At 44.5% G+C, this 27,277-nt stretch overlaps 1 protein-coding gene across 2 annotated transcripts in view; it reads right to left on the bottom strand.

Annotated features, from left to right (window-relative positions):
- TSHZ2 (teashirt zinc finger homeobox 2) overlaps window positions 1-27,277 on the bottom strand; it is a 400,066-nt gene that overhangs the window by 125,843 nt on the left and 246,946 nt on the right. The window contains exon 2 of one of the 2 annotated variants that reach the window (XM_067708534.1): window positions 5,931-8,876. In XM_067708534.1, the coding sequence (XP_067564635.1) occupies window positions 5,931-8,876 (2,946 nt within the window). Of the gene's footprint in view, window positions 1-3,953; window positions 8,877-27,277 lie in introns of those variants that run through there. The other variant, XM_067708533.1, reaches the window with a different exon arrangement.

Raw genomic sequence — 27,277 nt, 5'->3', positions numbered from 1 at the left:
GACAAAGAGAAATGCAGGAGAAAACTGTTTATCATGATGACTTCTGGGTTTGTTTCGTTTTTTTTTTTTTTCTGTTTTGTTTGGCGGGCAGGTTCAGTTTCAAATTAGTTCGGTGAAGGTAACTGCTTGTTTACTTACTAGGGGCCTAAAAAAAACCCAACCTCAAGCCATTTTCGAAAAATCTTTACAGAGAAAGACTTCTTTCAATGAAGGGCAAGTTCAAATTCCGCCCAGGCAGAGGCCCTGTGATCGGTGTGTGTCTCTCAACTAGATCCTGCTCGCCATCTGTATCTACCTAAGCTAATGACACAATTTAGCTCTATTTTCCTCTCCTCACTTTTGCAGAAAGACGTTTTTAATTTCGCTGAAGAATTACACAAATGTATTTTAAAGACATAAATCCATATAAAAAATATGAGCTAATTAAAACATTGCACTCCCTGTCGCTCATGGATTTTCAATTTAGCGAAAGAAAAAAGAATTGCATCTGGTTAAATGAAAAGATGATACTGATGGCAGATTGGAGTAAATGAAAAATAATGTTACTCTATATTAAAGCACCGAATTATACCCGTCAGGATTTGAGCATTCGGAAGTCCAAATGAGGGGGAAAGTGCAACGGAGACGGAGACGCATTGATGCAAAAGAGGGGTTAAGCCAGATCGCTCGGGTGACATGAAAACGTGAAAAGAGGTGACGCATTTGTTTCTTGCTGCGTTAGAAATGCCGCGGTCTCATGGTCAAACGCCCTGTTTCCAAATTCTCATTTTGCTCCCCCAAAATTAGAGTCCGGATGAGGATTAAAAAATTCTCACACATCTATCTTCCCTGGAATTTGGGTCATTTCTTGGTGAGACGCTTTATGGTAATTGTATGATCACCTGACTGAACAAGGAAATTACAATGAAGAGAGCGAGGATGCGTTGCTTCTTCCCACAGGTCAGTCCCAGGCCCCTGAGTTGTGGTGTTTGATTTGTAGCTGGAGCCTCCCAGAGGCCAAGGAGCCCTTATCACCTCTCCACCCTTACACCACGTTTTATAGACTTTTTTCCTGAGCTGTTGGATGTATTCCTGGCCGTGGGTAGCACCTGGAAACCATCAGGCAAGACGGAGGAGAAGCCAAGAGGCAGAAGAAACTTGATGAGCGTTGGGCAGTCCTGGGTTCGAATCCCACCTCGATGCGCACTGTGTGCTCTGAGACAAATCACGGAAGCCCTTGAGCTTTCTGCAAAATCAGGATGATCTGAATACCCGTGCCTGACTCATAGAAAGAGGCCAAGAGGCGGTAGTTTTGCTGTCATTGCTATCATTATAATTAAATGGTAGGTCAAGGTTTCCTTGGGGCACTGCCTAGTATTAAATAGCTCAACCTGGGAACACCGTGTAAGTTCTATACACTTCAGGCGACGCAGAAGAACACGGTGTGGGCCTGTAGGCACTGCCTAGAACTAACTCTTCTTGTGAACCTCCTATGAGCCAGGTTTCACGGAAAAGAATTTCGTACATTTACTTAATTCTCACAACTTTTCTGTGAGGGGAGAATGATGTCCACGTTTTATAAACACAGAAGTGGGGCATATCTAAGAGACAGTGGGTGAGTTAGGGTTTGAACCCAGGCCTGCAGGACTCGGCAGCCCTGACGTCACACTGCCCCTGGTACCACCGTTCCCCTCCTCGGCTTCCCCCAGGACTGGCCAGACGCCCTCCTGTGTGCTCCTTTCAGCGTCTACCCCAGAGCTGCCCGTCTCTGTGTCTCCCACGAGCCTCCAAGGCAGACTCTTGTCCTGGTCACTGGCTTATTCCCTGGGATTAGCACAGTGCTTGGCATGGAGTGATGGCTTTCTAGATGCGTGATAATGAATGAGTGAGGCTCAGAGATGGTGGGAATTTGAGAAATTCATGCAGAATCTCTCTGCTTCCATTTCCTCCCCTGTAACATGGCTGACTCAACCCTACTTCCTAGGGCTGTTTGTGAGTATCAAGTGAAGTAATGTCTGTGATGTGCTCGCTGCAGCCCTGGCACATTTGGCTGGTATAATCAGCACGACTGTTGGTTCTCCATCACATAGCCTTTGCTAATAGAGTCCGGTGCACAGTAAAACCACAGCCAATATTTGTTGAAAGATGAAAGAGAGGAGAGAAGACAGGAAGGAAGGAGGGAAGGAGGGAGGGAGGAAGGGAAGGAGGGAGGGGAAAAAAAAGAAAGGAAGGCAAGAAAGAATATTGTTTGCTGGATAGAGGCAAGGGTGATGCCTCTAATAGACATGAGTTAGTCCAGCCCATTTTGTTCTTCCCAGGCTGCCATATTACCCATGCTGTTAGGGTTGCCAGATTTAGCAAATAAAAATACAGAATGCCCAGTTAAATTTGAATCTCAGATAAACAATGAACACTTTTTTTTTAGTATAAATATGGCCCATGCAATATTTGAGACGTGCTTATTCTAAAAACTTATTTGTCATTTACCTGAAATTCTAATTTACCTGGACATCCTGTATTTTATCTGGGAACCTACGTGCTGTTCACCCTGAACATGGGTTTTAGATTCATTCCCTCCATCAATTTCAAGGCTAGTTGTGCTGCTAAACTTGTACACTCTTGTACACTACATTACACGGTAATGACTATAATTTCACGTCCTTATGCATTCTAGACTCATTGATTTGTTCTCTGTTTACTTTCTGTTATTCAAGTGCATGTGGTTTTTAAAGGTATATACAAATATCTATTGAAATTGTTTTAGATTACTTATATCCTAAATTAGGGATGCACATTGAACATTTTCTAATTAATTTTTAATGAAAAGTTGCATTTAATATTTGGCAGAGAATTTTGTAGAACTTAAGACATATCTAAGAAAAGAAAGAAAATTCAGGTCAAAATTCTCATCTTGCACAGAACACAGGTATGGTAAAACTCCCCTCCCAAATTTTCCACAAAATCTTGACCACCCTTACTAAGACAACATGTCATTTTGTACAATTTGTGCTATCACGCATACCAACTAAAATGACAGTTCCAGATAAGAGTGATCTCATTTTGTGATCATTTGAAAACATATATGCCTAATTCTAAGCAGTGGGCAAGGTTGTGCACACCTATTGTTCTAAAAGTGGACCCGTAGGGCGGAGGAATTCTTTTCTAGGTGAAGGGCAGCAGAAAGCCACCTGTGTGCAGATGTGGGCGCCATTCAGGCAGACCGGGAGATCTTTAGTATCAACACAAACACCAAGCACCTGCATCACTTTTTGTACGCACACAACACATATACTCTGAATGAGTTCCAAACACTCAAACCTGTTTTTCTGCCGCGTCCTCTCTCAGAATCACAGCACTGATGGAGCTTCGTTTTCATATAATGATAACTTTGTAATATGGTGCTTTGAAGGTCCAAATCGGAAACGTTTATTCTGTACAGATGCAGAGGGATGAGAAAAGGGCTATCTTATCTATGTATTTAATAGACTTGTAAGTACCTTTGTGTCGGTTTTTCCAAATTATTGGTTTTTCTTTGCTTCTCTAGAACAGGTTTGTGCATTTCAGATTTGGACTGACGCTTTCTTTCCCTCCCCATTCTCCATTTACATACTGCAATGTTTTGGCTGTGCTATTAATTTTTAAAAAATGATTACAAACCTCAAATGCGGAAAATTGGTCTTCACTGTAGCACAAATAAACACTACCTATTTGTCCTTTTCACCATGGTTTAGACCTACCACTATGGGATTGGAAGCATTTATCTCTGTGTGTTCTGTGTCTATCCATCTACTCTTTTCTTTTTTGAAGGACCAGAAAAGCACGATAGTAAGTTACATAAAATTTAAAATGTTATATAGCACATAAATAGGTGTCACGGAGACCCAAGCTCACATTTAGATCCGATAGATGCATTTCAGCTTTTCTTTCAACAGTATGAGCTGAACAAATCATGCTGGGAAAGCAAGAGAGGAATCTGCCAGTAAATACACTTTAATTATCATGATAAAAACATGCAAACAAAACAAAAGTCTTCATCTGGGCCCAGAGAGCCATTAGCCGTTAGAGCGATAGGATGGGTTCCCCCTTTGTCAGAAGCTCTTAGATCTTCTCACTGAGGCAACAGCCCCAGTGTTTAACCCTTCATTTCATTCTGACCAGCCTTGCATTCAGTGACCCTCCCTATGTGATGTGAAGTGAGCCCAAGCCGCACCATATACAGAGCCGTCCCCACCTGGAACCCCGCTGGTGCCCACCGCTCGGTGGCTTGATCCGAAAGTCTCCCATTTAACAAGTGCTCTGACAGGAGGAGGTGGTGAGGGCTTATACAGTTGACCCTTGAACAACATGGGTTTGAGCTGCCTGAGTCCACTTATACATGGATTTTTTTCAAGCGTAAATACTACACAGCCCAGGGTTGGTTGAATCTGCGTGTGTGGAACCTCGGCTACAGAGGAAGCAGGGATAGGCAGGCTACACCGTAGGGAGGGCCGACTGTAAGTTACACGCGGATTTCCCACTGCGCAGAGGGTTGGCACCCCTAACCCCCAAGTTGTCTAAGGGTCAAGTGTATGCTAGTATGAGCTGTTCGTATCTCGTATCTTAACCGAAAGAGCTAATCTATAACCTAGCATGACATAAACTGGGCTGGTAAGTGCCAAAGGCTTAAGTCAGATTGGGTCCCATTATGGGGTGTGGCCTAACACCCCAACCTGAACATTTGATGGTCCCTAGCACGTGGGGGGTATCATGCTGGAGGGGAGAGAAAAGGAGGTAGAGAAAATACATAAAGGGCGGTGAAAGGAAGTTCAGCCTTGCTTACGCTCAACGTTTGAAAATGGCTGGTGGGACTAGTCTGCCAAGGCACTTGGCCTTGGCGTCTGCCCTCTTCCCTGAAGGTGACATAGGTAGTCTGGGCACTGGTGACTCTGCCAGGCATGGAACTTTGATGATACATGATGCCAATTATCTCAAGCTGTGGGACCCCGTGTGCATTGGCAATGAGTGTGCAGAACGTCCTTTGCTTCTTTATAGAAAATAAAATCTCAAAGCCTGCATTGCATCTACCTTTGCTAAAGGTGGACTCTGATATTAGCTTTATCTTCAGGACAACCAAAAGACGAGGGAGGAAAGTAAGCTTCCTCTCTTTTCATCTCAGCGTTCTGCAGAGAAGAGTATTTTCCTACCATCCAACTACAGGGCATATGCCCTTTCACAGGAGACGTAATGGACAGGAAATAAAGGGGAGGGGGTGGAAGGTAGCAGACGCTGCAGGTAAGCTGCCCAAAGCATTAATTACTAGTAAGAATAATAAAGCCAGCTTTAGACTATGCATGAGCTGATTAAGAAACCTCTGTATAGTGGCTGCCCCCAGGAACCCTACACTCTTATTCGCTTGCTCACTTTTTAAAAAGAATTTTCATCACCTTGCAAGTCATTCGCGTTACTCTCGGAAGGTGAGGTGGTGAAATGGGACAGTAAGAAAAGTCAGTACTTATCAATTAAAATGAGGTGTAGCCTTGGCCGGACTTTGAAAGTTGGGCCTTGGGTAACTAAGAGGGGCCTTGGGTATCAAGAAGCAGTATACCTGTGAGCTCCATCTCTCTGAACCCATTTTATTCTATTTCCCAACGCTGAACTGGAGAAATTGAGAGAATGGCTAGGGCTTAATTATCATGTTCTAGTCTTCCACAAAAATTCACGCTATTCCAGCAGGCTACTGTGCTCTTGGTATAGGGAGATGTCAGCTGCCTCTAAATGGACCCATCTCCCTTCTAGAAGCTCCTCACGAAGTGACTGTCACAACCACGTGGGAGCAAACCCATACCTGCAGAGCTATTCTTCATCCACGTCTGTTACAAACTGTGAATGGTGTTCGGGTGACTTGCTGTGCGTTTTGCTTAGGTGGAGTTTTACTGCGTGTTTGCTCACAAATGTCCGACAGCACAACTTACACTTGAACTTAGAGTCTGTGTCCTCTTCGCCAGCTATGGTTTCCGGTGACCTCTGAGCCGACGATACCCGGGAGAGCTCTCGCTCCACTTTGCTTTGCTGTTCCACGGCCACGCGGGTCATGTCCTTCATTTGGAAACCTAGGTGAGATTCTAAGTGACTGATGTAGGTAGAAGGGGTTCGGAACTGGGAGACACAGTCGCTGCAATAAAAGATAGGCTGTCCTTTGTCCATGTTTTTCAGAAATTTGGTCCCGCCCGTTTTCCTAAGCTGGTACTTGACGTTGGCGAGCCAGTGGCTGATGGTGGTCATGGAGAGCCCCGTGAACTTCGAGATCTGCATTCGCTCTTGTGGGCCCAGATCGGACAGCAAGTATTTGCCCTCCGAGGTCTGGAAGAGGCTGGAGGCAAACTGAGCCTGCAGGATCAGAAGATGCTGAGGGTTCCAGTTGGACTGCCGGCCTTTTCTTTTATGCAAGGTTGAGACTTCGCTGGACACGTCCTCAAAGCGCCTGACGTCCATCTCCAGCTTCACGGGAGGGACCCTGGAGGAAGCAGCAGGCTTTGGGGTGGTGGCTTTGGGGAGGACTTTGACCATGTCCGCGATATCAGACAGAGCGTGCTTCTGGGGCGGGGACGTACAGGACTGTGCTTGCGAGGACTCAGCCTTCTTGCTTTTGGACTTGGTCAGGTCGATGGGCTGATCGTTGCTCTCAAACAGGTAGCGTCTGGACACGCTGGCCGGCCTGGTGGAGACAGGACTCAAAACCGGCTTGTCCATGACACTGAGATTCGACTTACGAAACATCGACATTGTGCTTGAGCTCGGGCTGGAGCAGGAAGGAGAGCGCAAGGGTTCCGTAGCTTTGCCCAGGTGGTTGTTCAGGACGGACTGCAGGGCGCTGAGCGGGTTGATGCATGGCAGGGCCGAAGCGTGGCTGGCGAGGGCACAGCCGCTGCTGGGAGAAGATGCTGGCTCCAGGGGCTGGGCTTTCTCTTTCTCATCACCTTCTTTCATCCGCTTGTCCTCCTCCTTCAGGGGACAAGGCTCAGCCTTTTTGGATTCTGAAGGGGGTTCACATTTGGAGAAAGAGTCCCCCTCACTGTGGCTGAAAGAGGACGCCTCTTCCTGGGGACTCTCTTTCCCACACTCCTTCACCACTTCATCTTTGTCGTCGGGTTCCTTCTTAACTTGCGTGTATGGGGTCAGGCTCGTGGGCACAGAAACCAGCGGCATTACTTTCCACTTGGGTGCGATCGGCCTTAACTTGTTGCTGAGGTTGGGTCGAATCTGCAGGACCTGGGAGCCCATCGGCAAGGAAGGCTTGGTACCCTCTGACAGCTGGTAGGCGGCATGGATGCTGGGGTACGCGCTCCAGCTGGGAGCCCCATTTTGGGCTTTGTTGATGGCGGTGGTAACAGTATTTTCTAGTGACTTCAAAATGTCGCCTCCACCCTTTGAGCCGTCTTCCAGATCTTCCTCCCTTAGATACTGGTATTTTATCGTCGGGTCTAAAGGCTTCTGTAGAGGGTCCTTACAGTCCTCGCTTTTCACGACTTTCTCATCCTTGTTGATCGGCTCTGGTTTTTCTTTTTTACTCTCTCTCTTTAACTCAGTTGTCGAAGCCGTGCAGTCGGAAGCTGAGTTACTCGATGGCTTGGGAGCCAGAGAATCACTGTTCGGGGCATCTGACAATGACTGCATCTTCTCCACGGCGAGTGGGTCTAGCACCAGCTGCTTCCCTTTCTTGGAGGCAGAGCTGGTGACCTTGAGAAAGTGACCGGTGACCATCATGTGGGTGGTGAGCTGCTGCAAAGTGTCGTGGGAGCTCCCACACTCCATGCACTTCAAGATCTGCGACTTGCAGGCCTCGAACTGCCAGGTGTAGCTGGCGCCATTTTGGTAGCCGTAGCGATTGTTGGAGGACAGCTGTAAGTTGGCGTTCTTCTGAGAAGGAAACGAATCTGCAAACGAGCCTGTGGTCGAATCGGGGGAGCACGGCCGATTGATGTCAAAGATGCGTTTCTTCGCCGGAGTGACCATTTTCGATGAAATGGTTGGTACTGGTTCCTTCAAAGGCACTTTTTGGTAATGTTTTGTTTTGATCATGTGGACGCTCAAATCTTGGAGGGAATCGAAGGAGTCGCCACAAAACATACATTTCAGGACCTTCTGAGCGTCCTCCTTGTCCATATCCTGGAAAGCCCTTTTCCGGGGCTTTGAATAGCTCGTGGGTCTGAGCTTGTCCTTTCTGCGGTTGTCATCTTGATAGTGGCCCGTTTCGTTCATGTGCACGGTCAACTCGACCAGGGTGTCATAGGCGGCACTGCACTGCCGGCACCGGAACCTGCTGGCCCCGGTGAAAACGGTCCCGCACATCTTACTGCTCTGCCGGTACAGCTGGACCGAGCTGAACAGGCTGGGCTTCGACACGGATCTGGAAGGCAAGTTCTGCTGTAGGCTTTTGGACAGAGCGTCTTGGTGCCAATCGAAATCAGTCTTGTTGCTGCCATTTCGGGGGTCACAATTCCGTCTCTCGCTGTTGGACAGTTTGAAGCCAAGACCCAGGCCCGACCAGTAGGAATCAGACAAGATGTTGGCATAGACGGCGGTCATTTTATCCATGCAACTGTGGGCTTCGTTTGGAAGCTTGGGGTGCACGCTTGCTTTCTTGTCCAAGGCATCTCGGCCGCACACACTCTTGATGTCTGACACCTGATCACTGGCGTCACTCAGCAAGGACTCATTCTCGGCGTCCTGATTGGACAGGTGACTTCCTGGCGAGTTCTGGTAGCTGAAGCAGCCTTTCTGCTCGGGGCCCGTTTCTAGCTCCTCATCTGTCCCTGGGTCATTGCTGCCCTGAAGTTGAGCTACCGAACCACTGTCTTCTTCTTCCTCCTCCTCTTTTATTTCCTCCTCTTCCTTCAGCTGTTCTTCCTGGGCGTAGCCTGCAAGAGAACAAGAAGAGATGAGATAACAGTAGCAGGTGACATATCCCATCCCAATTTCCCCACTTGGACAAAGTGCTTCCCATATGGAACTAACAATGTAATCGACACTTTTATGAACTGCAAGCAACGGATACAGGAAAAAGCCAAGTGATGTCTTTTGTGCCATCTAATGCCTTTTTTAAAAAATGGGCAGGAGTCATAATTCTTTATAAGCGCCTAGAATTCCAAGTTAATAATTTTCCTGTTTACGGAATATCACTCTAATACTCCTATAATGGGACAGTCACTGAATTCACGTGTATGACTCTCAGGAAAGCTGGACTGAAATTCAGATCCTATTACAGACATAGCTCTACAAGAAGGACGTTGGCTCATAAGAAAACTAAGACTTGACCCTTGGCATCCTCATGGTAAGGTTTACCAAGACACTTGGCCCTGCTGGCATACACTCATTTTTGAGTGCTCAGAAGTAATTTGGATGCATAGCCATTACATTTTTGATAGCGAGGGTCCTTTTTGTTATAACATTTTTATTTGTAGAGAGTCGCACAGCAGGAAGACAGATTATGGAGTATCAAGTAAAATCTTCCATTGATAGCTGAAAAATTATGTAAGCTCAGCAAATATAGTGATTTTAAAATAATAGCAAATGGTGTTAGAATGGGAGATTTGGGAACTCTCCTATTATTCTCAAACAGGTTTATGAAGACCTTTTCAGACAAGGCTGAAAATGCCCTCTCGATCTTGTGCCTGTAATGTCAAATGCACTGATTTGTGGGTACCCGTCACGAGGTGCCAATTATACCTTTGATTTGTAGATGCAAAATGCTATTGGGGATGCATGCTTTCGCTTCTCCGAAAGGACTTAGGACCAGTAACTGCATAGGGAAAATGAAGGCATGAGAGCGGGTGCAAAGGGAATTAAGGGGCAAATGCCCATCAGTGGAGAGGAGGAGTGTGACTATTTATGCTCATGTGCTCATTTTCTTCACCTGGCCTTTTCAGAGCCACGTGGATAAAATGCAACCAAAGAAGTACCAAAGCAAGGGAGATTCAGTCTTAGATGTGTAAGGGCTGCATGATCTCAATGCGGTATTTTCCTTATGAGGTCCTATCTCCCCTCTCAGTGCAGGTGGGTACTTGGGAGAAACCCTAGGACAATGCTGTTACTTCCATTCACCAGGTATAATACTTGAAAAAAGGGGTGCTCAAGCATTGGCGGTCTCTCCTGAGAGGCAGGCAGAGAGGAGAGAAGGGGGATTATTAGGAGTAAGTCACCTGCAGTCAGGAACTCCAAGGGCTCCAAAGACTGAAAAGGAAGAATATTTCTTTTTCAGATTTTCATTTACTTATTTATTTTCCAAAATTAGGGTTTTTTAAAACTTGAACTGTAGCTGACTTACAATAATGTGTTAGTTTCTGGTGTACAGCAAAGTGATTCAGTTATACACATATTTATATATACGTCTTTTCAGATTCTTTTCCATTATAGGCTATTATAAGATATTGAATATAGTTCCCTGTGCTATACAGTAAATCCTTGTTGGTTACCTATTTTATGTACAGTAGTGTGTATCTGTTAATCCCATACCCCTAATTTATCCCTCCCCTGCCTCCTCTTTGGTAACCATAAATTTGTTTTCTATGTCTGTGAGTCTGTTTCTGTTTTGTAAATAAGTTCATTTGTATTGCTTTTTAGATTCTACATATAAATGATACCCTATAATATTTGTCTTTCTCTGTTTGACTTACTTCACTTAGTATGATAATCTCTCGGTCCATCCATGTTGCTGCAAACGGCAATATTTCATACTTTTTTTGTGGCTGAGTACTATTCCATTATATATGTATGTGTGTGTGTGTGTATATATATATATATATATGTATATCTGCACATATAGGTATATATACCACATTGAAGATGAAGAATATTTATTATTATCTCCTAGGACCTGTGCTAACTATTGCAAATACAGTCTTTCATTTTATCTAATATCCACACGAAGTAGAAACTATTATTATTTTCATTTCACAGATGCAGAAACTGAGGCTCTGAGTTTGAGAAATTTTCCCCAAGGCCACAGAGTTAGCATTGCAAGGTCATGCCTGAACCCAGCCTGTGTGATGAGAGAATCCATGGTCTTCACCACTAGGTTCCACTCTCTTTTTAGTACCAATCTAATAAATAAGAAAACTTTGCAGAGACCTAAAGGTTAAAGGTCAAGCCATGGGGTTTCTTTGAAATGTCACCAAATATATAACCACCTCGGAGGGGAGAACTGTAGGAATACTGTGGACGAGAGCCCACAATTTTAAGGGCATGATAGAGTAAAACAAAATGAAATGTAAAAACTCAGCCTCGCCAGTGGTTTTGCGGTTGTGTTCCATTTTGTTGTTGTTGTTATTGGTGGTGTGTTTTTGCTTTCCTAGCAGGTTGACAAGTGGATTTTTCATTAAACTGGGATTGTTGGTCTCTAGTTCCATAAATTGATTTGAAGAAAAAGAAGCTTCTCAATCTAGGCAAACAGTCGTTAATAAGTGGTCACTACTTACAAGAAAACCCTAGCTTAGAATAACTGAATTAGATCACACTCCACCCCCGACCCCATCCTCATCGTGTTTTCTTTTTCCTGGACTAGTTTGTATGTTTGTAGAAATAGTCATACCATTAAGATGAAGGAAAAGGTCTATTAACAAAATTAATAAATGACTTGGTACAGAGCCAAGCAAAATACTCCAAAGAATCAGGCAAATGTTACCGATTAGAAACAGGGTTACTTTTGAGAATTAAAAGGGCTTTCTTACTCATACAATGGGATGGTACCTATTAGCCAGGACTGTTCCAGGCTAAGCTATACAGTCACCGCACCTATGGGTGATATGATCACTGAAACGAAGAACACATACACCTACACACAAAGCGGGTGAAGAAATCTAGGGGGGAAAGAGAAGGCTTATGCTCATCACGGTTGGTTAACATGTTGCCAGGTTTTATTCATCTCCCTATTTTCAGTGCCTAGCACAGGGCCTGATACTTAGTAGGCAGCTGGGAAATAATGCACGTTACGTTCGTTGCATGTGTGTCGATGAAACATACATGCATGCTTGCATACGCAGGCGCGCGCACACACACCCCCCCCCACAGACAATCTGCCCAGCCAATATAGTCATTTTCACACAAGGAGAAAAGAAGTGTCTTTTTTAATGCTGACATTTGGAAGCTGAGCTTTCCGGACCAGCTCAACTTCACAATCTACTTTGTCCTTCTAAATGCATTCCCCAGAAGAAAAGTCGAAGACAGCAAATGCCTCCCCCACAATACAGATAAAATTTTCTGCTTAATTAGGCATTGACATGTTTACTATAACCTTTACAGAAGAGTAACTCGCTCTGAGAGACCCTTTGTGTCTGTTTTCTTCTGCAGAACAGACTAAATCTCAGGCACCCGATAAAGTAACGCATTGAAAAGCCTCGTAAAAAAAATGCCAAAGCGTCCATCAGAGTGAGCGTGTTTTAACAATGGCTGGAGGTTCCAAGGAGTTTTAAAAAGCACATTTTCATATTATACATTTAAAACTGTTCACTTAAGTGGTTTTGTTTGCCACCAGCGGCTGAGGGGAGAGAGAGGGAAGACAGCCAGAATATGGGTGATCTGTGTGTATAATGAGTATCTGTGTCTCTCTCTATTGATGATTTGTTCAATAAGATTGCATCGTGTGTAAATCTTGGTAAAGTGGATGAGTGGCAAGCTTATTCCTATGAATACTTATCTAGCAAAAGAAAATGAGCACAATTGCACTGAGGCACAAGGAGAAAGGAGTGTCCTCTGCAGAACCTCCTTGTTGACGTTGGGTTTAAGATCAAACTTCATGGTGGCAAACATCTCCCTGTCCAACCTAAATGTCTAATTTCATCCCTTACCACCACCTGACTGTGGCCACATGAAGCTTCTTCACTCCCAGGACAGGTAATTCATGGGCAAACTCAGTTCCATGTCTAAAAGTTCTACGGTCAAGAGACCATCTCTCTTCTACTCCACAGCCACTGCTCTGTGTCGCCATTGCTGTTCACTCACGTGACTAAATGGGCTTCCTGCTTCCACTTCCTCTAGTCTGTTTTCCAGAGAACCAACTGCTAGAATATTCTTTATTAAAGATATTAGTTGGCGACTCACTGTTTTAACTCCTGCAGTGTCTTTCTGCTGCACAAATAGAAATATATTATAATAAAATTCAAACCCTTCGCCTGGTCTATAAGAGCTGGCAGGATTTGACTTTTGCCTTTTTGCTTTATCGCCCAGTACTCTCGCCTTGTCCTCCACACCCATGGTACAACAACCTACTGGTTCCTTCTTGCGTCTGCCGACCCTTTCCTTGACGGTGGTACTTTGCAATTGCAGATTTCTCTGCTTGGAAGGCTCTTCCTCTTTGGAAGTTGGTTCCTTTTCATGCTTTAGAATTCAGCTCAAATGGCCCCTTCCTGCCCAGTTGTCCCTTCTCTGTGTAACTCTAGATCCCATCAACCTACTTACTGAAAGCACTACGGCACTGACGATACTCTGAAATCATCTTGTGTGTTTACTGATTGATTGTGTCCTCCCACGAAATGTAAAGGTAAAACGTCTGTCCCCTTGGCGCCAGAGACCTCGCTTCTCCCAGCACTCAGAGAACATCCTGGCGCAGAAAGAGGTCCACAAGTTATCTGAGTGAGTGGGCAAGTAGGTCATACAACGAAAGGGGATTAGTCCAGTTGCAACAGTGCAGTCGGCACCTGTGATGGGTGTATCTCCCCGCCCCAACCCTGATCTAGATCAGATGTGAATTACAACCATCCTGATCAACTTTCCTCAATGATAAAAACAGAACAACCCCACAGATCATCTTTTCAGAGCAACCCAGCCACCAACATTCTTGTTGCCAGAAATCCCTGAGCTGCGGATTTAAACTTTTTAAGTATGAAGGCTGCAAACAAGCATCAAAACTGCGAAGCATCAGGAAATACACTCAACGTGAGCAGATTCTGATTCAAAAAAGATTCACCTACTTTGCAAGTGTGGATGGATTTTGTCACGGATAACGCTCATTAGCTGTTCCATGATGTATATTACACAAATATTAATATTAGGGTGGTCTTAACCCAAATGCTTGATTTTAAAAAGGAGAGATGTCATTAGAAAGATATACTATATATGCTGCAAACTTTTTACCCTGTCATTATACGGGTAAATGCTGAAACAAATCCTCCAACTTTAGAAATTTCCTCTTACATCAAAGGTTCAAAGAAAAAGGAAACAATTAAAAGAATTACCACCTCAATTGTTCCAAAAACCTGTGGTCAGAATGGCTTAAATGAAATTGTGCAAAATAATTCATGGGTGGCATGATGTAAATATCAGATTTTTGCTAAGTATCCATGTTTGTAGTTGCCTTGAAAATCCACAGTAGAGTGTTTACAGTAAACGCACTGACAGTTTTTAAAGTGGCAGCAGAGGTGGAAGAGTCATAACCCGAGAAGAATATAAAACTCAAGAAGGTTGATTTTTAAAAACGAAACCAGAATTCAATCAAGACCTCATTTAAAAACATATCCGGTGGTGACAGGATCGTTTTCGCCCATCTACCCCACTAAATGACAGTTTAAAATCACATGAAGATTCCACAGTGTGCAGGGCAGACGTAAATGAGGGGATCGCAAGAATTTCTCACTGTGTACCCAGTAGGTACGGTAAATGATGACACGGAAGAAGGTCTTCCTGTCATGAGTCTCTAGTGTTTTGGTGACTGTGGTCTAGAAATCTGTTAATATGTATATTATTATTGGCACTAATTGGCACTCTTGTTGGCAGGCTGAGGAAAGAGATAGAGGATTTCTTGTTCAAGGAGGCTGAGCTACCTTTCATTGGTGACTGGGTCCAGAGCAAGGGCCCCTCGCAGGGCTGTGTTGAGGGGCTCTGTCTGCTCTGTGTTCCAGGAGGTGGTAGGCTACGGGGCTGTGGGATCCCCGGCTCCCTTCCTGAGCACAGACCTGACTTTACAGAGAATCCAGGTACCATTAGCCAAGGCTCAGCCTCCCTGCCGTCTGGAGAAATCTAAGCTCAGGCACATTACTAAAAAGAGACATTTTCAATTCAATTTTCATATAGATTTTTATTCCTGCCACACCACATAAAACTCACTAACATAAGCGTGACTTGTACACGCAGCTCAAGAGAGAAGGGCTGCTTCCTTCCTCTATCTGAATGTCAGAACCAAACACATAGAATTCTTTGTTTAAAGGAATGTTGAAGATGGAGTGGTTTAATGACACGAGGCTTCTCCTGGGCCCAGAAGTGCTCTGTAGAGATGGATGGAAAGCTTTCTGAAGGTCATCAAAACAACATCCCTTTTATTATTTCCTGCAGACGTTCAGTAAATTGGAATTTTTTATATGTACGATGGATACATATTGGGTGCGGTCTGCGTGAAAAAAAAAAGTCCGTTTACGTAATATATTCTTGTGGTAGACACTTTCTTGGGCTATCCTCACAGCTCTTTGGACTGTAAAGCTGTTTCCTAACCACGCTCTGTGACTCTCTCCACAACTTGGTCATCAGCAAAAAAGGACTAAGTTAGTTTAAATCAGGGAAAGTGGATACTGGGTCATCCTTTCGCAGTTCATCTGTTTATTCATTTAATCAAGAAATATTTATTCTGCAGTTATCACATGCCACATACTTTAGCAGAGTTTCCCTGGGAGTTCCATCCCAGTGGCTCCCCAAAGGCCCAGGAGAGTAGAGACCTGAGTTACAGAGAGAAGTTGGACACTGGGATTAGAGAGGAAAAGGTCATGATAAGGTCATGCATTACTGGAGGAATGCAGGTAACTTAAATGGCAAAGGAGGACAGATGGAAAGAAAACAATCCTGAGTTCCTAAGTAGTGTTGGCATCCACCTGGAGAGACACAGAGGAGCTGCGGAGAGCTGGAAAGTCCACGCCACGTTGAAAGAGTACAGCTGCTACTCAAGGAACAGTCACGGGGTCTAGGGTTGCCAGAAGCTTTGTTTGGACAAACCATGTAGAAGAAACCAAATATGTCTGGGATCCATCCATTTGCAAGCTCTACACCAAAGGAATCAGCGGAGGCAGAGTTTGAAGATCTGGCATGCTCTCCTGTTGCTTTCTCATACCATCTCTTTGACCTTGATTCTCATCTGTCAATCCCAGATAGGAGGGACCATCGTAAGCCTACCTACCTCACAGGATTCTGTTAGGACAAAGGAGGAAATGGAAGAGAAAGTGTATCATAAACCCTTGCTCCTCGAAGGATGGTCCCTGGATCAGCGGCAACAGCACTTGGGAACTTGTTAGAAATGCAGACTCTCAGCTCCATCCAAGGCCTATCGAATAGGAATCATTTAACAAGATCCCCGGGGGGATTCATAGGCTCAAGAAAGTTTGAGATGCCCTGCTGTAAATGGCGAGACTCTTAATTAGGAGCAAGAGATCTGGTAAGCTACTCCTCTCTGCCTATGTTCCTACGTGTATGTGGGTACCAGCTTTGGGAAGAGAACACGACTTCGAGAGTTCCAGCCCCGCTCCTCTCCAGGCAGCAAAGGATGAAATACCTGTGGCTTAGATAATTGCTTCCAGCTAGACTGGGAAACGCCGAGCAAGAGAAAAATAAAAGTCACTGAGTCAACGACTGATCAGTTAACTGAAGAGATAGGATGGCCCACTGGCCACGGGATCAGGCAGGCCTCAGTTCACATCTGCCGGTTTCTGTTTAAATGTGATCGCAGGAAAGTTGCTGAAACTTTCAGAGGCTCTGTTTTCTCATCCATAAAATAAGAGCACTAATAGTATTTCCTTCATGGGATAGTTAGGAATATCAAATGTGATGACGTACGTAACACAACAAGGCTGCAGGACTACCTCCTGACTCTCAGTCCTGTTGTAGGCTCTTTATAACCACTGCACATCCTGACCGCCAATCTGAACCCGCAGACGGCTGAAATCAGTTGGCTTTGGCCTTCTTTGTCATCCCTAAATCCTGTTCCAAGCCAACCGCTTTTGATGATATTTGCATTAGATATGAACCAGATTTGCAAGTGTCATGCATAAGGAGAGAGCTTTATCCGATTTGGGGTTTGTTACTTAATATTAAATCATTCATACAAGGAGCCAGTGGTATGTGTGCTGGGAATTTCTGTAGAAGTGATGTGCAAACATCAAATGGCAAGTTATTAGGTTATTACCCATAATGATAATGTCTGCAATCTTCAAGAAATAAAACAACTCACGATTCCAGAAAACAGGCCTTTGTTGGAGGCCTTGGCTTTGCAATGAGAGAGATGACTAATGGTCAAAGCAGAAGGTCTCCTAGAAAAAATGCTTTATATTCAACTACCTAGAATTTCAGTCTGGCATGTGTTATTATTGGGAAATATCCTGGTGGCAATTTTTAAAAGCAGAGTGAGAAAATATTCATGGAGAAGGGTGAGAAGGGGGCCACTTCATAAGATTTCTTGTAGTTCCAGTTTAGAAATCATTATCCTTATATTATCCTCACACCGAGAGAGCATAAGTCAGGAGCAGGGGATAAAGAAAAGTGAAATGAAACAGGGACAAAGAAACTACACAATAGAACTGAGACTTTCCTATCAAAATAAGAGTTCTATGCTTTGACTTTTCAAGTGGTAGCAACTATTTTCAGCAAAACGTACATACTGATTTTCTGTACATTTTCCCCCACATAGGGCTATATAAACACACCCACACGCCTATAGTTCTTTCTAAGACTATAAAGTTTGGAGGGTTTTTGTGGGGGTTTTTTGCCAAGAAAAGGGACAGTGGATCATTGTCTAGAACGACCTTCAGAAAGTATATGAAGCCGATGCACCATCTGTATTTTTTCAGACGTATGTTCCCATTTTACTTGAAATAACATCATTAGCACAGCCATCCCACAGAGCTAGAAGGTGATCTTGTTTCCCTCTTGCCTGGCTTGAAGTCAAACATCGTTTCTTTTTTTTGGCAAATGCTGCTTCTTTCTCTGAAATATTTCATGCAGATAATGGCTAATGACCACTTCTCACTGCCTTTTCTCGAAAACGTCTAACTGCATTAGCCAAGAACGGACAAATTTTAACCTGCTTCTTTTGTTAAGTTCACGGCTGTGACCACTTCCCATTAAGAAAGAAAGGGAGAGAGAAGAAAGCTCACTGTTCCTTCAGAGAAGCAAATTGGCACTGTCAGAAAGCGAGCTGGCCTTTGCTTTTCTGGTGAAAAGTCTGCTATCTCTAGAATCACAGGAGTCCAAGGTGGAAAGACCTTTCACGTCTTATGAGCAGTGACTCAGTCAGACAAGGATCTCCTTGCCCTGGTATTCTTCAATTCTATGATTAATGGCTCAGATACTGGACCTTCCAATTCTTCGTCTTCCTGTTGGATTCTCTGCCAGTATGATCACTGTGACCAGTCTGGCTATGAGGACCACGGTGTATAGAACTTCCCCCCATCCCTAGGAGTTGAGCAGGGTTTCCAGGCTGCTTCTCCTTGCCTCAAACACTCCAATTTGACTTTTGTTCATTTGACATGAGGCAAATCAAGAACTCATCCCCTGTAAAAATATAAAGACTTATTCTCTTATCTCACCTTTGCACTTCAAGGTGAACGAGTTTATTAGCTGGTTTCTATAGAAGAACACGTGGCCCCAGGAGCCAACTGGGTCACCGTCACACTCCAACCCAGTGGTTCTCAACCCGGTGCATGTTTGTGCATTTGGACAATGTCTGGAGACACCTTTGCTTGTTATGACTGGAGACAAGGTGCTACTGGCGACTGGGGGGTGGAGAGGCCGGGGTGCCGCTAAACACCCCGCCATACACAGGACAGCCCTCACAAAGACAAAGAAATATTCCGTCTCAGATGTCAATAACTGAGAAGTGCTGTAAAGCCAAGGTCAGCGGCATTGGCGCTGGGAATTGGCGACAACTCACCCTCTTTCTAGTTGTCAGTGAAGCGGGGGCTCTATGGGGAACACTTGGTGTTGTTAGGGGAGAACTAGAGAAGAAAGCACGCACAGCACGCTCACAGGTGTTACGACATGGAATTGAAGAGCGCAAGGTCTGGAGCAAGCCTGCCCGGGTGCAAATCCCACCTCTGTCACGTCTCACATTGTCATCTGGAGCAAACTCCCAGCCTCTGTGGGTCTCAATGTCTTCATCTATAAATTGGAGATAATAGTAGTACCTCCCTCAAAGATGACTGTGAGAATTGAGATAACTGGAAAGAACTCGGAATGCCTGGCAATAATAAGCACTCAACGTATGTTCCCTCTTATTAGTTTTACAAGAACAAAGACGTCGTCGTGAAGAGACACATTTTGAAGCTGGATTTCTCGGGATGTTTAGTATTTACTCTTTCAAGTGTTGGTTGAAAAAAAAAATCCATCGGCCTCCTAGCATTATTCTCAACCAATTCCTTCTGGATCCATTTAAATCCCCTTATCAGAATGAGTATTTTTATACTACAAGAAACAAACAAACAAAAAGTTAATGATGAAAAGGATTAGCATTTCTAAATAACTCCAGTAACTCTGTCAAATAAATCCTGACCTATTTCAGTTCCTAATTAACTAGGTTAGCTTTTACAGGAGGCAACTTATCTAAAACAGCAAGTCTGATCTGAGGCCAAACCCACACTGGACAGTTGGATGAAGTAGTTCTTGGAAATGGCCCCAATTCTGGGACATACAGAGGTCTTCGATCTTTTTGAATCGACAGTTTGAAAAATCTGATGGAAAATCCTCCAGGGTTTTCTGACCCTTTGATTTAAGGTTAGGGCTGGTCTTTTCAAGGCTTGTCATCTTTTCTCTGCCCCTACCTACAAAGGAGAAGAAGGGTGAATGGGACAAGTCTTGAGGTCACTATGTCAGCATTCTTCCCAACCCCACAATGGTACTGAACTGGTCATTCTCACAGGAGAGGACAGTGGGTGAGGACAACAGTGTCTGCGGATCTAATCTCTCCGAAGGGGAGCACAGATATATGGCTCATAATACATCCACTGTCTTGTCCTTGATATTCTTTATGACCTTTTTTTTTCCTTCTGTTTTATGTATTTTCCTCTGCTTTTTTTTTTTTTTTTTTTTTTTTTTACGGTACGCGGGCCTCTCACTGTTGGGGCCTCTCCCGTTGCGGAGCACAGGCTCCGGACGCGCAGGCTCAGTGGCCATGGCTCACGGGCCCAGCCGCTCCGTGGCATGTGGGATCTTCCTGGACCAGGGCACGAACCCGTGTGCCTGCATCGGCAGGCGGACTCTCAACCACTGCACCACCAGGGAAGCCCTCCTCTGCTTTTAAAGTCTTCTGATGTTAGTTTTCTGTCAGCTCCCAAACCACTTTCAGGAAAGCTGAATTCTCCTAAAAAATAATATATGCATAGTTTTCCTTAACAACAACTAAAAAGGCAGCTTTTTGTTCAGCTAATTGGTTAGTTAGTTTGCTTTTTGGTGTAAAAGATCATTTGTCTTTTCCTAGGGACATAACAAGAAAAAGAACCAGAGCTTTCTGACCTGGAGGAGGATGATTAGGCCTGGGTCAAATTATTAGAAAAGAATCTTCTTGCATGCGGCCTCTAACACCTTTGACTGTCTATTAGGAGATAATAAAGGGAATTAGCCGTTGTACCTAAAGACAGCCGTTGTACCTAAAGACAGAGTTTCAAGGAGGACATTGGTTGCCTTTCCAGGTCTTGTTAATGTTTTGTTACTTATAAACATTTAAAAATGAGGTTGGGCTTCCCTATTCTGTCCATTAATTATCCATGACGATAAGGTCAATACTGTAAAATTTGGGACTGATGTTCATAGTCAAGCACCTAATCCATTGTAACACACATTGGCTCTTTCAAATTCTGAGCCCACTTTATGTGCCACTTCCTTCCTGAGACCTTCTCCAAGAGCCACAGATAAGAGTCTCCCTTTCTCTGTGATCCATAGGGCTTTACCCACATCTACTACTGGACAAACCAAACCGTGATTCTGGATCCCACCTCCCAGATGTAAGCTCTTTAAGAGCAAGGAGGCTATTGGTGTTTATTTTCACATGCCCAGCACTGGGAGTTCCTGGCACTCAGCAAGGACTCTGGAAATGCCCTTCTCTCCTTGACAGCTTTGTATTCTACAACTTTACATAGGATCTTTTTTAAAAAAATTAATTAATTTAGGCTGTGTTGGGTCTTTGTTGCTGCGCGCGGGATTTCTCCAGTTGCGGCGAGCAGGTACTACTCTTCCTTGAGGTGCGCGGGCTTCTCATTGCGGTGGCTTCTCTTGTCGCGGAGCATGGGCTCTAGGCGCGTGGGCTTCAGTAGTTGTGGCATGAGGGTTCAGTAGTTGTGGCTCGCGGGCTCTAGAGCGCAGGCTCAGTAGTTGTGGTGCACGGGCTTAGTTGCTCCGTGGCATGTGGGATCTTCCCAGACCAGGGGTAGAACCCATGACCCCTGCATTGGCAGGCAGATTCTTAACCACTGCACCACCAGGGAAGCCCTTTACATAGGATCTTGCTTAAAGAGAACAGCAGAGACAATATTTACCTAAGGAGGGTCCCAGCCCACAAGCACACACTGAATTATAGACACACGTGGGCTCCTACCACTCCTCCCCAGTGACACCAGCATATTTCTTGATGACTCAGCTGGGGTGATTCTGTTCCCTGGGGATATCTGCAATGTCTGGGAGCATTTTGGTTGTCACAACTGGGGAGGTGGGGTTGCTGCTGGCATCTAGCGGGTAGAAGTCAGGGATGCTGCTGAACACCCTAGAGTGCACAGGACAGTGCCCACAGCAAAGAATGATCTGGCCTAAAAGGCAATAATGCCAAGAATGGAAGACCTAGCATGAGAAATCTTTCTCCCCCATTTGAACATGAGCCCCATGAATGCTGGAGCTTATTTGCCTTGTTCACTGCTGCACACTCAGGGCCAAGCGTGATTCTCGAGGTGACTATCGTCAAAAGTTCTTGAGGCTTTTGTCAGAGCATCATCCATTTCCCACTGGTGTGGCTGCCCTGCCCTTGCCAATCATCCCCTCTGCTTCTGCAGTTTAGGTGAGTTAAGAGTTGAGATCAACTCCTCTCTCTTTTTTTTTTTTTTTTTTTTTTTTGCGGTATGCGGGCCTCTCACTGCTGTGGCCTCTCCCATTGCGGAGCACAGGCTCCGGACATGCAGGCTCAGTGGCCATGGCTCACGGGCCCAGCCGCTCCGTGGCATGTGGGATCTTCACGAACCCGTGTCCCCTGCATCGGCAGGTGGACTCTCAACCACTGCGCCACCAGGGAAGCCCCATCTCCTCTCTTCATGTTAAAGTAGGTAGTGTAGCTGATTTTATTTTTAAGGCATATGATCAGTTTGGAACTGATGTAAGAATAACATTGTCAGGTCCAGGGGGAATAAATCTGCTCTCTTCCAAGCACATTGGGAAGAAGCCAGCAGGACATAGGTTCTAGTCTTCGGGGGATTAATTTAATGAAACTCCAGTGCATCTGGACTACTCTCCAGCAAGAATGATCCAGATAACATGTGTTTAAATAGTTGATGGTTTGTTTAAAGAGCAGAGAGGTAAAACGAAAACACGAGAACTTTCTCTTTTCTCTCTTTTCTTTCCCTGTTTTTGGCATTTCATGTTTGTTTAATACGAGCACATGACTCCAGCTTGGCCAGTCAGACTCTTGTTCCTGGAATCTGAATTCTGACCCCACAACTCAAGGATGGAAAATGGCTGGAGTGGATCCATCTTGACAGCAGCAGCAAGCAGAGATGGCCCTCTGATTATGTCCCCGTGATAGAGGCCTGCTGGCTCCTCCCCCTTCAGTAAGCTACTCCACAAGTCTTCCAGCAAATTCCTTCTTTTGACTTGAGTTAGCCAGAGATAACATTTGTGGTTTGCAAACAAAGACCTCACTGTCTAATGGACGGTGCTGAATACATACCTTGAATCAAAGAATGAATCCCTGCTAACTCTAACAGGATGGTTTCTTTGCATGTAGAATAAAGCAAGCTCAGACTCTTGGTCACATTGTCTGGCATTCAGTACACAGACACATGGGCAGACCATAAAGCAATGCTAATTAGAGCATCCTCTTTCTAGAAACCAAGAATTTCCCTCCAAAGCCAAAGTCCCCTCCATCCCGATGTACATTTTTCCATAGAGCCTGGCTCTATGTATGGATCTGCCTTGAAGATGCTTTGTAGGAACATATCATCCCCCAGTGACTTGAATGTACCCTTCTAGAGTATGTTTTCCGCACTTACAGTCTACTGTGTCAATAATCTGCATATTTAAGAGTCCCCACATGCTAACTGAGACGATAGATGGGGCTGGTACAGTCTACTGGGTCAAAAATCTGCTTTAAATAGTCTATACACACAGGCGGCTGAGTAAATAACAGCATTTTCAAAAAGCCCCTAAATGTATAATAACATGATAAATCGCATCAGCTCCTGAAGACGCAGGCTCGCTACTGCTCATCAGGAAAATGATGTGCGCTTTAACAAGCCGCTTACAAATGATCTCATCTTTTCCAGCTGTGGGAGCACGGTCTTCTCCTTGGCTATATTTTTCATATGTAGAGAAAAGGAACCCAAACACAGACACACACGCACGTGCGCGCGTATACGTATGCTCGATATCATCTGCACACATAAACTGGGTTTAAGCCAGTGGTCCAGATGTAGGCAGTCAAGGATTCAAGGCCAGAGGGAAAGGTTCTCCTGACTTGGGTTTGGAGAGTGCACCCATCACTCAGCTGCGTGTGATTCAGAGTTAAGCTGGGCTCCAAACGCACAAAAACGTCTGCTTAAATCAATTAGAAGCACTGCTTTTGAGACCTCCATCTGACCTCATTCTGCTGGGAAGATGGCTCTTTCTGTACCACTTCATTAGAACCCTGGTTACTTACAAACTGCTTCTATGTGTACCATATTCTAATATTGTACATGCATGATTTTATTTTAGCCTCACACTTCACTGATGGGAGTGATACTATTAGTTCCATTTTTAAAGACAGAGGAATCGTAGGCTTCGAAAAGTTAATTTTCCTAAGGTCACGTCCCAGATGTTGGTAGACTCCGGCTTTGAATTGAGCACGTGAGGCTCCAGAGCCGTCACCCTCTCGTGGTTACGTTTTCCAGCTCATACTCACGTCCATGCCTGTTTTCAACTGGGCCCTGCTTTGTTCTGGGGTGTGTGGCACAGGTGTATGTTTCCGCTGTAATGCAATATACATTCCTCGACAAGTCTTGCATTTTGCAAAACCTTGCATTAAAATGATAGCACTTAATAGCAAAAATAAGGTTAGGGTAAGCCAGTTCAAAACTAAGCAGGTAGGTACCTAGAATACAACCCAACAAAACCATATTAAAAATACCAGTCCAGTTAAAAACACTTGTTAAATTCATAACAAATAAAACAATGCTACAGCAAATAAAGGACTTTACTTTGTAAAGGAAGAAGTGATGGTAGTTGTGTAGAAAAGAGTTTAAGGAGGTGGTGAGACTGTGGGGTTAGAGATGGGTTGAAATTTTCAAAGACTGGGGAGAGGTTGACAATGCAGGCTCCCAAGGCTGACCATTTGCACCAGGAGGGAGTCGATGGGACTTCTAAGGGTTGCCTGCACGCTTTGTGGCTTCCTGCATTCAGCTGTTAGCGAACTTCGCACTTAGTTCCTGTTACTTAGTGTTACTAAACAATAACATGTTGGAAAAACTCATGTGAATGGATGTGACATCCTTATTATATTTCTATCATTGACAGGTTTACCAATCAGGAGGGAGCTAATTTGCTCAGGAAATATCAGTTGTAACAGAACAGACTTTATTTTATCCTTCATCCTTAAAGACCTTTCATGTTCGACTAACTCAGTTACGAAAATCCTAGGCTCCTCACCAATAAAATCTTAGCGTTGAATTAATTACTCAAGCAAACCATCCTAAAGGAAAGATGATAAATCTGAACACCTTCCACACTACAGAATTGGCAGCTTATGAAACCTCTTGTTTCTTGGGGAGATACGAAGAAAGAGCTTTCCTCGTACTTCTTCAAGCGTCTACTGTGTGCCTGATACGGTGCGAAGTGTTGGCTATGCGTTTAACTTTGGAAATAATCCTATGAGGTAGGCATTCTTATCTCTGTCTTAAAGGGGAGGAATTTGAGGCTGGCAGGAGAGATACAAGTGGGTCTCTGGAAGAAACTGGCAGAGGCAGGTAGGAAACCAAGCCCACAGACCCCAGGCCCGAGCATTCTCCCCTTCAGCGTTCTGCAATGAGGGAGTAAGTTATGAAGCACAGTCCTAGGGGATGGAAAGTGAAAAATGGTCTCAATCCTTGCTACCTGCAGTCAATTCTTAACACTCTTAGCAGTCAGAATGAAAGATATATCAGACCACGTCACCTCCCTGCTCAAACCCCCCAAGGGAAATGCATCTTACTCACAGAGAAAGCCAGCCTTCTCCCCACGGCCCTCAGATTTACGTGCCCGTTTAGCTTCCATTTCGTCTCTACCCCCCTCTTCCATCCCTCTCTTTCTGGGTTTTCTGCTCCAGCCGTGCTGGCCTCTTCGCTTTTCTCAATCAAGCCAGGAATGCTCCCAGGCCTTTGCACTGGCTGTTCCCTCTGTGCTTTTCCTCAACCTTCTGTAAGTCTGCGCTCAAAAGCAATTTCCTAAAGAAGCTTACTCCGATCGCCCTGTTCAAATTGCAGCTGGTCTCCCCACTCTCTCAGGAGCCCGATTCTTCTACTCTGCTCTACGCCTTCTCTTTCCATAGCACTTACCACTTAAGACTGTGGAACTGACTTCTTTATTCCTTCTGTCGCTTACTGTGATCTTTCTTTGTTAGCTTGTAGGCTCCACTGGAGCAAGAATCTTGGTTTGGGTGGCTCGATGCTGTAGTGTAAGTCACCTAGAGGCAGTGCGTGGCACAGGGTAGGTGCTCAATAAACGTTCACTGAGTGAACCAATGGCTACTTAAGGGATCCTGTGCATTTTTACCTCTACAAAGTGAGCTAAATCAGTTACTAAAGTCCTGGCCCACTCACCAGACCCTTTCTGGGTTGCTGTGGGTTTTTGCACCAACATTCTATTCTCCGGTAAACGGTGGCCCCAGGAACTGGTCTTGCTTCCCAGACTTCCATCGTTTGCTCAGTATGCTAGCCTTTTAAAAACCTCATCAGGCTCTATATCTAGGGGTAAGTCCAAAAGCAGAAACACAAAAATACCTGCTGTAATATTAGAGATGCCTCTTAATCGGAAAAATACTAAATGCGTCCATGCTTTCAGCTGGATTGGGCTTATAACCACACAGACCCCGGACTGTTGAATATGTTTCTGAAAGGTACTTAAGACAGGCATTTAAAAATCTAACTGCTTGGAAGAAAATTCCAAAGCATGTTCTTGTTTTGCATCCATATTTCTGGTCCTGTGACACTGCAACCCCTGGTTCCAGGACACACAGAGTCTGTGATGTAAATAAACTCTTCTTTCTTTGTTAGCACCGAAACTATTTGATAACATCTGGATCTACAACGAAGAGTCTCTCTCTGACCGGAAGTCCCTCCTCACTCTCTAAAGGAGCAAGAACTGAGTCTGCCCATCCGAACGAGCAGAACAATTCACAGTTTGAGAGGAGAAGGATCCTCTCCTATCACTCAGCTGCTGGTAAGCTCTATCACGTACTAGCTGTGTGCACTTAGGCAATTACTTAAGCTTTCCAGTTCTCAGTTTCCTCATCTGTAAAATGAGGATTATAGTACCAACCCGATACGACTGTTAAAAGGCTTTAATGAGAACATGCTACTTTTCTCTTTCTTTAATTCTTCTTCTGCCTCGTACTCAACTTTCCAGTTTTCATATAACGTGCCGTGGAGGATCTTTCCTGGCCACCTGATGAGGCAAGGATCACCTCTTAGTCTGATGGGATTTTTCTCTTGTGGTTTCCATGAAACCTGCAATCAAACAATTATACATATAATTGTTACATCTGAACTCTGCCATTTAGACTCCAGCAGGGTTGGGACTTTGTGTCTCAGGCATAGCTGTATCTCCAGGGATACAGGGAGCCTGGAGCATAGAACACAGTTTACAAATAGCATTTCATTGATTCCAAGGCCTTTCTTTTATATTTTAACATCTCAGAAATAAGGGTGAATCTTACAATCAGTGGTATTTTCAAGTGGCTGGTGGGGGCAGTTGGAAGCTATTTCAGGAATGCCTTAACCAATTTATTTTGCTTATCTTTTCCTTGTGTCAAATTATAAAGATCTTAAAAAAAGAAGTCTCCAAGAGTCTCTCAGTAAGTATAAAATAGAAACTCTAAGCGATAGGAAGAGGGAAGTGGGTCATGGTTTAATTAGAAGCATTGTTTCTT

The sequence above is a fragment of the Pseudorca crassidens genome, chromosome 15, assembly GCF_039906515.1.
Source record: "Pseudorca crassidens isolate mPseCra1 chromosome 15, mPseCra1.hap1, whole genome shotgun sequence".
Classification (NCBI taxonomy): domain Eukaryota; kingdom Metazoa; phylum Chordata; class Mammalia; order Artiodactyla; family Delphinidae; genus Pseudorca; species Pseudorca crassidens.
Note: the sequence above shows the minus strand (reverse complement) of the source record. Positions and strands in the feature narration are given on the sequence as shown.